The following is a 12461-nucleotide window of genomic DNA, read 5'->3' as shown; positions in this document are numbered from 1 at the left end:
ATTTCATAATTACAAAGTTATGGCCCCTGTGTTAGAGAAGATTTAATGAATTGGACCCCAAAGGCAAGGGCAGTAGAGGCAAAAACAAATGAATGGGACTATATGCAACTAAAAAGTCTCCGCACAGCAAAAGGAAGTGCCAACAAGACAAAACTTCGGCCAACCACATGGGAGAAGATATTTGCAAACAACATCTCTGACGAGGGGTTAACTGTTGGGAGCCGCCCTGCCTGCTTTCAGGAGCTGTAACCCCCCGAGGCTAAGGCTGAGTGAGTGACCTTCAGACCATAAGCCACTAAGGAGACAAAGCTTGTCTCCCTGGCAGGGGCGCCACCTCTGCCCCTTTCACTTCACCCTGCCTGGCCCCCAGTGCATGACCAGTTAGCCCATGACGGGTAAGATTCCCCAAGGGGGGGATGACCTAAGACAGGCACGATCACAGCGGGGGGCCTCAGGGAAGGAAGGACTTGGGGGGCTGTGAAGAAAGAGGGTGATGGACCCTCACCCTCGGCTTTGACATAGCCTGAGTCCTCCCTCTGTCTGCAAGAAGTCCCCTAATCTCTTGGCTGCCTTACCTCCCTTACCTGACTTAAGCCTGAAACAACGACAGAGGGCAGTGCAGGCCTGTGCTGGAAAGGGCGGGCTCCCTGGGTGATCAGGCCTAAGAAAGAATGCATAAAATCCTGTGAAACCTGCTTTGCTAAGAATGTCCTCAATTAAATGATAAGGATCCAAGCAGGAAATGAGTTTGTTTCCCGAAGTTTTGTAGCCCTGTAGCTATCTGACCGTGATTCAGAATAAGCCCTCGTAGTTCTCTGTATGCTATCTGCCGTTTGGTCCTCACTGCCTGACAGTGACTGATGAGCTTCACCTGCGTTCCTGTGCAGACCGAACCCAAGGAAAGCCCAGTGAGGAACAGGCTCCTGGCCCTTCTCCTGTGAGAGATCAGCCATCTTTCCTCCCCAAGCAGATCATGTCTTGGTGGACTTATTCTCATCCGTGGCGGCTGGGAGGGGCCTGCAGGCGGAGCCCCCACCCCCTACAGTTAACATCCAAAATATTTAAAGAACTCATACAACTCAACGCCAAACAATCCAATTTAAAAATGGACAGAGGACCTGAACAGACACCTCTCCCAAGAAGACATACAAATGGCCAACAGATTTATGAAAAGATGCTCAATCTCACTAGCTATTGGGGAAATGCAAATCAAAACCCCAGTGAGATACCACCTCACAGCAGTCAGAATGACTAGCAGCAACAGCACAGGTAGTAACAAGTGGTGGAGAGGAGGCGGAGAAAAGGAGCCCTCATTCAGTGCTGGTGGGAAAGCAGACTGGTACAGCCACTGTGGAAACCAGTATGAGGGTCCTCAAAAAGTTAAGAATAGGTTTGCCCTATGACCCATCAGTCCCTCTCGTGGGGCTCTACCTGAAAACAACCGAAAACATTTATTCACAAAGACATATGCACCCCTATGTTCATTGCACGATTATTCACAGTAGCCAAGACGTAGAAATAATGGAAGTGCCCTTACATAGAGGGCTGGGTAAAGGAGATGTGGTCTATAAATCCCGTGGAACACCACTCAGCCGTCAGAAAAGATGAAACACCGTCATTTGTGACAACACGGATGGACCTCAAGAATATCGTGCTCAGTGAAATGCGTCAGTCAGAAAAAGTTAAGAACCATAGGATTTCACTCATATTCACAGACAACAGGGTGGTGGTTACCAGAGAGAAGAGGGCTGGGCTGGGGGGCAGTGCCGGGTAGAGGGTAAAGGGGTCAAATGTACGGCGACAGAAGATGACTTGTCTTTGGATGATGCACACACTGCAACAGACAGACCATGTACCACAGAAATGTACCCCTGAAACCTATATCATCATGTCAACCAATGTCACCCCCATAAACTTAATTTAAAATCATCATTTAAAATAATAAAATGTTAACTTAAAAATGGGGAAGATCAGCCACAGACCTGAAGAGTGTGTTTCAACCCACGGAACCGCCAGCACAGTATCAATGGGACATCTAGAGAGTAGCCCGGTGGTGCCAGCAGAGCTGACGGTTACTGATTCTGTGCCTCAGCCATTCACCCACCATGGAATAAGTGAGCCATGTTGATTTACTGTGTAGACTAGTTTTATGCTACAAAAAATATTCCACCGAAACCCTGGCTGGCGTAGCTCAGTGGATTGGGCATGGGCTGGGAACCAAAATGTCGCAGGTTTGATTCCCAGTCAGGGCACATGCCTGGGTTACAGGCCATGACACCCAGCAAACGCACATTGATGTTTCTCTCTATCTCCCTCCCTTCCCTCTCTAAAAATAAAATCTTTAAAAAAAATTCCACCAAATATTTGTTGAGAAGGTGAACTCTTAAAAGGTCTGCTCAAGACAGCCTACAATGGTATTACTTGTGAATGAAAAAAAAATTGCAAGTCACGCAAAAAGAAAAGGTGGGGGTGGTGGAGAATGGTGCAACAAATGGTGGTGTGCTGGAGCGAGAAATATGAGGGTGCTCGCTCAGTTACTCATCGTAAGCGTGCAGCGAGTGTCAGGCGCTGGGGGTGGTCCTCGCCGGGGGGGGGGGGGGGGGTGCTGCTGGTGAAAGGAGAGGGTGCAGGGCGCCCGTCAGGCCCTTCTCCCGATGCGGACCTGAGAACACCCAGAGCTGTCCTCAGCCGCATCCACACAGCTCTGCGTGCTGCGTTTGCAGGCCCTGCTCATCCATCCCTCCGTCCCTCCATCCCTGCATCCCTCCATCCCCAACGACCGGTGAGGAGCCGCTCACACACTGGAGACCGGGGACACAGTTTGTCCCACACCCTTGAGCGAGCTTGTGCTGGAACGTGGGCTGAATCTCAGGCGTCCGGATTAGGTAAGCGAATTCCCATCGGCTTGAACAAAGCATCACCCAGGGTTTAAACCCATTTCTTAATTCTCCAATTGCTCAGGGAACAAGTGGTTTTGGTTACAACTGAAAACCGCAAAGAATAAAACGTTCGGTGCAAAACAACAAGACTGTAAATGGAGGGAGGAGCTGCCTGGAGGCCTCACCGTCTGGGAGAGAAGGACAAGCCGGGTGCTGGACTGGAGCCTCCAGGAAGCAGGAGGAAACCCTGTAATTAGGCCGAGGCCCTGGACCCTGGGAACAAAGGGCTTCGCGGGGAGCGTGACATGCCATTGTGTCCTGTGGGGCACCGTGGGCACCGGCCTCCCGGAAGAGGGGACTTTCCCAGCGTATCATGAGGTCTGTGCCATGAGACACCGCAGGGAAAGTGGGAAGGGGGTCAAACAAACAGGAGTCGGAACCCAACCGCAGCCACTGGCACAGTCGACGACACCACGGGGCTCCGAGGGGGGCGCGTCGCAGTCCTCGGCCCCTCCCCAGCGGGACCGTGCGCAGACCCTTAGGTGGGCTGCGGAGTAGCTTTGGTACCGAGAGGAGGACGTCGATAAACGTTCCTTCCTTACTCTCGTTCTTTTTTTAACCTTGTGTTGAAGAACGATTGTTGTTCTTTCAACGTGCACTCGCTAAACCCTCACTGCACACCGACCCTTTCCAGGCCCGGCAGGAGGCTCGGAAGTGAGTTACGAGATGAGAGAGGGGTAACTTTCCTCCGAAGGACCCACGGGAGACGAGCAGGCCAACCACCCAGGTCCGGGGGGCTCCGGTAGGGAACGCACGCACGCCGGCGCAGCCTCTCTGGAAGTCGGGGAGCAATGCGTCTGACGTTGTGCCCGCGCAGACTCGTCCACCCCGAGATTCCAACCCGACGGACTTCCCCAGAGAGACAGTTGGGGAGGCGCCTGAAATGCGCATGACAACAGCGACTGCCGCTGTCTCCTGCTGTAGCGAAGTCCAGTGCACGCAGAAGGCGCCAGCGGGAAGGAGGCCAAGGTCCCCAAAGGTGAGAAGGCGAGGACACCCACGTCCAGGGGCAGAACTCTCGGTCCACGGGGACGAGAGGCCACTCGCGGTGACTGCTGGTGAGCGCCCCATTCACGGCAAGAACCGTCCTAACCCAAACGCCACCTGGAATAATGTTTTAATTCGAAATGATACTAAGACATAGTTGGTGAGCAAATGTATCCTGAAAACAGAGAAAACCATGAAGAAAAAAGAAGAGCTATGGACACCTACAACCCTGCGAAGAACCAGAATGTGTTGCAAAAGGACAGCGCTCTAGAAACTCGAAGCCGGGGCAGACCAGAAACGCAGACCAATGAGACGGCACGCAGGGTGTGAACACAGGCTCAGCGGTGTGCCAACGCGTGCAACGGAAGAGCTGGCGCACACGGGCAGGAAGGGCACGACGATGGGGCCAGGCCACCTGACCTCAGGCTTTTGCAGAAGGTAAAGACGCACAGGTCCTCCAAACCGTGGTCTGCGCGGGTGGAGGTCCACAACAGACTAAATTAATTCTTGAAAAACTAGGAGAGAGTGGAATATTTTCAAGCCTACAGATGAACGCAGTATAATTTCTGCAGTTCTGAAATTATAAAAGATATAGTTCAAAGAAAAGGCAAAGGTGATGTTATAAGATTATTCTTCACCCATCTTTATAATTCATAAATCAAATTGGAATAAAAATAAGGAAACAAAAAAATCAACTGGGGAAATACATCCAATACATGGAGCAAGGTCTTCATAGCCAAACAGCAAGCGAAAAACCACCAGGCCTCTAATTATGAACTTGGAAAAGAATTTGATGGCCCATTTATACAAGAGACAGTGCATATTTTTAAAGTATTCTCACACTAGCCCCTCAAAATATAAAATTAAAGGAAGCTGCCCTGGCTGGTGTAGCTCAGTGGATTGAGCACAGGCTGTGAACCAAAATGTCGCAAGTTCAATTCCCAGTCAGGGGACATGCCTGGGTTGCAGGCTACGGCCCCCAGCAACCGCACAGTGATGTTTCTCTCTCTCTTTCTCCCTCCCTTCCCTCTCTAAAAAAAATAATAATAATAATTAACTTAAAAAACTAAAGGAAACTTCCTGTTCCGTTGCACACGCACTGAATGTGCAAAACACAAGCACAGAGTCAGGGAGAACGGAGCACTGGACACACCAGGTGACTTCCCATGACTTGTCCCTGACTTCTGGAAAGAAGCGGGGTCGGGTAGCGTGACTGATAGAGACAAAGAACGATTCATGTTGCCTCCAGGCTCAGCCACGTTACTATTTAGAAACGATTCCGAGCCTGTGGCGCTCCCAGCCTGCCCAGCATTACACAGTGTGTCACACAGCATGTCCACCAACGGCCACTGGCGCCAACTCAGTGCCAACAGGCATCCCCAGTTCGGGATGCGGTGAAGAAGGAAACTTTGCCGTAAACAGCTCGGCGGTGATGCGGCGCAGCTGCGGACCAGCAGGCAGCGAGGGAGGACCCTCGGGCGGTGCGGCTCTGCCCCACTCAGCTCCACTCCCGCGAGACAGTTTCAGCAGCTCCCGCGGGGAAGCGCCACGCTCCCCCTTCACGGGAAGAGAACTCGTGCGCTCCCGGAGCCAGTGGGGAGCTGGCTTTATAGACAGATGGCCCCACCCCTGGCCCTGATTGGTCTGCTCTCATGCAAATGAGGACTCCAAATCCTCAGTTTGATTGGTCAAAAAGCACACGTTACTAATTAGTCACAATGAAGCTGCTCTGATTGGTCAGTGAAGATGCTGAGGTTATGGCTGCACAGCTGCGATTGGATGAGAAGTCTAAGTCCTGCTGGTTGAGATGCAATTCCAGGAACTTGGTGAACAAGTCCGGGTCACCCCTTTTAGCCTGAGATTCCATGTCGGCGGCTTTATTTCTAACCTTTTTCATCCATAAAACCAGTGACAGGTCATTATTCCCGTAACCCCTTTGCCAACACTCTCAATGCCCGGTCGGAGGCAGGCACGAAGTGTAAGATGCATCCTGAGTGGCGCGGGTTTACTGGGCGCTCGCTAGTAGGAGGGGGTGGGGTTTGAACTTGACTTCGTGTGAGTGGAGAGCCCAGCAGAGTGGAGCTCAGATGGCCTTGGGGGCTTCCTGGGAGCCCTTGGAAGGGGAAGCCCTGGTGAAGACCCGGCCGGCTGTGTCTGTGTCTGTCTGGGAGCAGGTGCCCAGGGCGCCACGCATGGGGCCCCTCAGCAAGAGAAGGTGGTGGTTCTCATGTGGGGAACGAGACGGCGTCCATGGAAGGCTGTTCGTAGGATGATGGTGCCCAGGAGCGGTGTCCTGTTTCCTTCAGCCCACTCCAACCCACGGCTGCGAGAGGACCTCACGGTTTTTGGATAATGAGCTTAAACTCAGCCCCAACCCCCTTCACTAGTCCAGGTCCTCAGTAAAACTTCACCAGACCCAAAATGCCGGTGGAGGAAGGAATCAGAGCCCTGTCCAAATGGGGGTGGGGCCGGGCAGCGGCCACAGGGCCCAGAGGCAGGCAGGGGAGCAGGTAGGTAGGAGACTGCAGGCAGAGGGCAGAGAGCGGTCACTGCTCCGCGGTGGGAGAGGCGCAGGTGGGGGCCGGGGCCCTCCCCGGGGTCCAGGCCGTGAGCCGGCCTCTCTCCGATGTCGAACCCAGAACACCGCTGCAGAACCGGGAGAGCGCTGAGCACCAGGTGCTATGCTGTAGCTTTCCTCTCTGTTACTCTTTCTTTTCGTTATTAATTTGTTAAATTAAAGAATCCACTTTTTTTCTCTTACAGTATTTTCTCTTTTGTTGTCGTTATGAGATTGTCCAAAGGAGAAAGGACAAATCAGGCTTCAGTTAGAAAGGACGCCAAGTGAACCCACTAGGAGGTCCCGCGGGATCAGGGCTCAGGGCCAGCGTGGGCGAGGTTGCTCCGACACTGCCCTCGGGACGCTCCAGGGGGCGCTGTCAGCAGGCACTTACCTGCCCCAGCCCTGCCCCGCCCTGCCCCCCCCGCAGGTGTCCAGACCCGCGACCAGAAGCCCACCCCCTGGAAATGCATCCCACAGCAACCACGCTGGTGAAGGGGCGGTCTCCCACCTGAACACGCTCTTCACCGCAGGGAGACCTGGGAAGGGCCCGTGCGCGCGCGCGACCTCGGGGCCGGCCCCCTAGTCCTTGCACGTGCCCCGATGCACCAGGCAACCGAACCCGATGCAGGACTGCCATGCGCACCTTCCCAGTGCTGGGCTTCAACGTTCCGTGAAAAAGGAGCGAAAAGCTAGGGTTTTATCTACGTAAAAACAGTGCATTCCATATGTCTGGTGACAAGGAGCACTGCTGTAACAGACGCACGGGGACGATGGCATTTCTGACAGTCTTCGAGGCTTCCCTTACTGTTCCAGCGCTGTGTATGCAACAAATAAAAATCGAGACGCAAAAAATGCCGTATTAAAAGAGCTGGGGGAAGATTCTTCTCTCCACACTAATTGTTTCCAAGGAGAGTGGCATTTCAACAACTTGTAAAGCTGAGCGTGAAGGCAGTGGGATGGATACTCTCCATCCATCCTGTGCTGTTCTGTTGTGCTGTTTGAGGTTTCCATCATACCATGTTTTTAGGGGTACTATCAGGATAAAACATAGCCCTGGCTGGTGTGGCTCAGTTGAGTGCCGGCCTGTGAACCAAAGAGTTGCAGGTTCAATTCCCAGTCAGAGCACATGCCTGGGTTGTGGGCCAGGTCCCCAGTAGGGGGTGCTGGAGAGGCAACCACACATTAATGTTTCTCTCCCTCTCTTTCTGCTTCCCTTCCCCTCTCTCAAAAAATAAATAAAACTCTCTTTTAAAAAAATAAAATGTAATAAAACAAAGAAGTTGTTAGAATATAAAACAGACTAGTTTTTTTTTCAATAGTGTGCTTCTCCTACAAAGAGTGCCCATTTCTCAGTCACGACATACACATTGATTTGAGCCCATTCCAGCACTGGGTCAGGTTGCTTACCCCAGTCTGTGCCCCATTGCCACAGCCAGGAAGCTGCTGTGCCAAACAAAGAATCTGGGAATTATCACTGGAGAACTGAAGGAAGCTGGAAAAATAGGTCAGTTCAAGGACGGTGGCCAGAGGGGCCTGGCCTCAGTGCTGCCTGTCCACAGGGCGTCCAGGGCCCCCTGCCAGCCCAGCAGAGGGAGCACGACCAGAGGCGCCCTGCTGGGGGCGCTGCCCTCACACGCTGGGGCACTGCTGTCTCCCACCTGAGTCAGAGGACACTGTCCCCACCGTCTCCAGAAAATGGGCCCCATGCACGTGCAGGCCCTGCAGCCAGAACGGGACAGGCACTAACCCAGTCCTCACACACAATCTCATTTTCCCGGGAGGAAGACCAGGGGAAAGGGATTCGCAGGCACGCACTGCCTGATCGCACAACTGGTCAGGGGTGTGAAGTCCAGCACAGGGAACAGACCCCGTACCAGTGTGGTGACCATGTGCAGGGCCAGGAGGGCACCGGGTCTGCCCAGGCATCCCTGTGTGAGGTACGTAGGCGTCCAACTGCCAGCTGTACACCTGAAACTAACAGGTCGGCTGTGGTTGAAGAAACGAATGTTTCAGAGGGAAACCTGCTGCCCCGAGAACCAGCAGGGGCAGAGCCAGGGTGGGGGTGGGGGGGCTTCAGGGCCGGCTGCCACTCTGCACACTGAACCCCACCAGTTCGCCCCTCGCTGCTCTGGGCAGTGCTGCAGCGAACCCCCTTGTGCAAATGCCACCGCCCATGGTGCACGGACACCTGCAGACCTGTCCCCGTGGGCTCGTGGAATGAGCCCCTGGCCCCAGCCACAGCTCCTGGAGGGCAGGGGTCAGGGCACACCCAGCACCTGGCACGGAGCCAAGACGCCACGAAGCTCGCTTCCCCTCCCCCGCTCGTCCACACACACTTGTTGAACAGCCATTACGTGCCAGGCGCAGGGCTGGGGGCTGGGGGCTGGAGATGACGCGGGCGGACGGATGGGAATGAACGCCCTGCTCTCCGGGACCTGACAACGTCACGGGAGCTCCGGAGGGAACGGACAAGCCTGTCGGCCTGCAGCGTGAGGCGATACATGGGAAAGACACGGTCAGGCCAAGGGGGGCAGGGGGCGGGATCGCCCCACAGATGCGTGGTGAGCAAAGAGGCGATGGATGAAACACTTCCAGTGCGCACGCTTATCTTCGCAGCACGAATGATTGTGGAAATGTTGACACCACTCCCCTCCGTGAAGGGGAGGCTGGGCTGCTGCTGAGCTTTGAGTGTGCGGATGAACAAGAGCAGCGAGCGCCGTCCCTGGGGAGCTGGGCCTGACCCCCACCTGCAGCTGCCTCTCAGGGGAAAGCGGGTGAGCTCCCTGCCACGCGCCCCAGACACCAGTGTCCCCGGCATCAGAGCGTCGGTCTCACTCCTCAGCTCCCGCCTGGAAACTTGGAGGTTTCCCCCTGCCCTCGTGCGAAGCCGGACGCCCTCCCGTGAGAAGGTGAACATCTTTAACGTGGACCTTATCTGGAGGAGGGAAGAAGACTTTGGATGTGAGCATTCAGCTGAACGGAATTCAGTGCAGGGTCACAGAAGTTCTTCACACGGAAGAACGAGGCAGGCAGCCCCGGCCCAGGGTGCTGAGTGTGGGCCTTGAGTCAGACACTGGGAACACGCCGGGCAGACCTCTTTCTGCTCAACGTGGCCTTCTCAGGGGCTCATCTCAAGGCCGCAGCCTGGGAAACAGAGGCTGGACCGTCCCCTGAGAGCCATCGACTCCCGCATGGTCGGGACGCAGGCTCACGGGGTCCTCGGGCAGTGCTGGCCCGCGTCTGGTCAGGGCCGTCCCCGCCCACCCGGGAGAGCCAGCCTTGCCGCCGCTTGGACAGAGCTCCGGAAGGAGGCAAATTAGCCCCAAGGATCTGACGTGAAAGAGGGACGCTGAGCCCCCAGGCCACGCCACCTCCGGGGCCGGCCCTGCAGCCTCCAGCGTTGGGGCCGGCCGGCCGTGTGTCCACTCCACGGCTTGTCCCTTCGACCAGCGGACTCAGCAGCTTAGTTTTCACAAGAGGCCCGACACGCCGACCACATCTGAAATCCCACCTTCTGGGGCAGTTTCCCTAAATCAGCCCTTTTCCGACAAGATGCTGCTCCGCTGGCCCCGTGGCTCAGCCACCTCGGCCCTGGGGGCAGGTCCGTCACTTGCTCTGACCCGGCCGCCCCTTCCCTGCAGGGTGGGGGCGCCCGACAGCCCTGAGGTCCCGCCCTGAGGACCCCGGGAACCGGCGGCCGTCACTCACCGGGTTCCTGAGTCTGCACAGCCAGTTCTTCCAGAGCAGGGCTGCGAGCTGGCGCCCGGCTGGCCCCATGTCCCTCTCTCTGGGTGGGGAAACAGGAGCCCAGGTTTATATCCGCGCGCCCAGGCCGGCCGTGCGCTTCAGTGAGTCCCAGCGACAGGGAGTGGCTGCAGACGGATTACCGGCGCCGCGGGAGGCGCATCGGGTGTCCCCCCTGCTGCGCCCTCTGCTGAGAGTCTCACCTTTCACGCTGCGCGGGGTTGGGAGGGCGGGTCGTGGGAAGCAGCCCGCCGGCCTCTCCCGCAGCGCAGGAACACGCCTGGCTGAGGCTGGCGCGTGCACCCGGTGCGAGCTCACCTTCCCGCGGCCCTGAGCCCCGCTCCCTTGATGCTAATTGGGTGGGATTCCTCCTCCCTCTCCAGGACCCTCAGCGCTGGGAGACCCTGCGTGGGCAGATTGATGGAAAGGAGATAGAAGCAGTGTTGGTCGGGGTGGATGGGGGCAGGGTCTCAAGTTCAAGGTCGCTGTGCTGTCTCACCACCCCCGTCCATACCCCCTCCTCACCCCTTTCCCCCAAGGGCTGGGACCCGGGAGCAGAGAGCGGAAGGGCACAGCCGCGCAGCCGCATCGCGCGGAGGAGCCCCCGGCTGGAGAGGTGGGCGGGGAAGAGGGTCGTGCTGTCGGCCCCTCCCGACCCTCCGAGGCCGGAATCCAGTTCTCACGCCCCCCCCCCATGAGTTGATTGTGTTCCTCCAGGTGAGACATAAAGTGTGATTTCTCTTTACTCCGAAAGCCGGAGAGCCTGCTCCTGACGTGGGAGCAAACGGCGGCCGAACCAGAGGCACAAGCGCAAAGTCGCGTGGGCGGCGGGACTCAGGGCTGCCCCTGCGGGTTCACGCCCAGCTCTGGGGAGGCAGCTGTTGGCCAGCCGCCCGCAGTGGGCCCCAACTCCGGTGTCAGCTGCACGGCTGGAAAGGCCCAGTGAGTCCGAGTGCAGAGCCTGTTCCAGCGCGTGCGCGTTTCCCAACAGCAGCGGTCCCGGGCGCTGCTGGGGGCCGACGGCCAGCCCGGGCTCCTGGAAGGGCCGGGCGGGGCGGCCCTTCTCTCGCTTCCCCCGGGTCCAGGCCACACTGCACCTGGGATGGCATCCGCGTGGCGGGTGCAGGAGAGGCCCGGGGAAACGTACGTTTGCGCGGGCACGTTTTTATTTTATTTTTCTATTATTTTTATTTTTTATTATTTTATTTTTATTTTTTTATTTGTTTTATTTTATTTTATTTTTTATATTTTTATTTTTATTTTATTTTATTTTTTATTTGCCTTCACCTTGGGCCAATTGGTCTTTTAGAACAAAGAACCGGAAATACGGACTGATATGAATCCAAGTATAAGATAATCAGCAGGTGCAAATGGCAAGATGACGAAGGTCCTAAAACTAACAGAGCAAGAGGTTGAAGTGACTGTTCAACGGCAGTCTCTGAAGGGAAAGGGAGGCTCACTCAGAAGCCCACGGGTGTTTGTAAAAGCAACAGTGCTTCTGCCCCGCCCCGGGGAGCCATCACTGAACAGCGGCTTTCAGGGGCTGCGCTGGGAGCCTGCCAACACCCCCCACCCCCACAGGCAGGGATGCAGGGCCTCCAGGAAGGGCCTTCGTGCAGATGAGGTGCAGGTCAGACCCTGGGGGAGCCGGGCCTTCCCCGCCACTGGCCTGGAGCTCCGAGTCCCTGCAGGGGCGGCTCCGGGCCATCAGGGGGAGCCCCGGTTCCCCTTCAGCTGCCCAAGCCCCACCAACGGCCACTTTCAGAGACCGCATCTATCAGGTCCCCTCGCCACGTGCCCACTCCACCCCGGCAGCAGCTCTCGGACCCCAGATTTAACCCGAGTTCCAGCCGGCAGGAGGTGCTGTGACGACAGGTAAGCAGACAGGGTGCAGCCCGCGGCCTCCACCTTCAGCAGGTGACACGGCCCCAGCTTCCTGTCCCGGGCAGTGCTGTCACCGGCGATGACAGTGTGAGAGACATGGCTGAATCTCCCCGAGTCTTGTCATTTCTGCCGCCGGGTATTGAAACGGGTCGTTGGACCCTCTGCCCGGTCAGGTGGCAGGGGGCGTCAGGGACCGGTGGGCGGGGCGGGAATGGGGGCAGGCACAGGCGGGAGGCAGCACACCCCCACCCTGACCTTGTCCCAGCCAGCTTCTCCCACAGCAGCTGCACCCGTGACGTGGGGCACCTCACCTGGGACTTCCCCCCAATTCCAAAGTGCTGGACAAT

General features: G+C 56.5%; 1 protein-coding gene across 1 annotated transcript in view; it reads right to left on the bottom strand.

Annotated features, from left to right (window-relative positions):
* The window catches only part of ABCA13 (ATP binding cassette subfamily A member 13), a 75273-nt gene extending 64579 nt beyond the window's left edge, over positions 1-10694 (bottom strand). Inside the window, 1 exon segment of the mRNA XM_036010419.1 lies at positions 10195-10694. Within this exon segment, the coding sequence (XP_035866312.1) occupies positions 10195-10263 (69 nt within the window). The 5' untranslated portion in view covers positions 10264-10694.
* Positions 10695-12461: the final 1767 nt, after the last annotated feature.

The sequence above is a fragment of the Phyllostomus discolor genome, chromosome 10, assembly GCF_004126475.2.
Source record: "Phyllostomus discolor isolate MPI-MPIP mPhyDis1 chromosome 10, mPhyDis1.pri.v3, whole genome shotgun sequence".
NCBI lineage: Eukaryota > Metazoa > Chordata > Mammalia > Chiroptera > Phyllostomidae > Phyllostomus > Phyllostomus discolor.
This window is presented reverse-complemented; position numbering and strand designations above follow the sequence as displayed.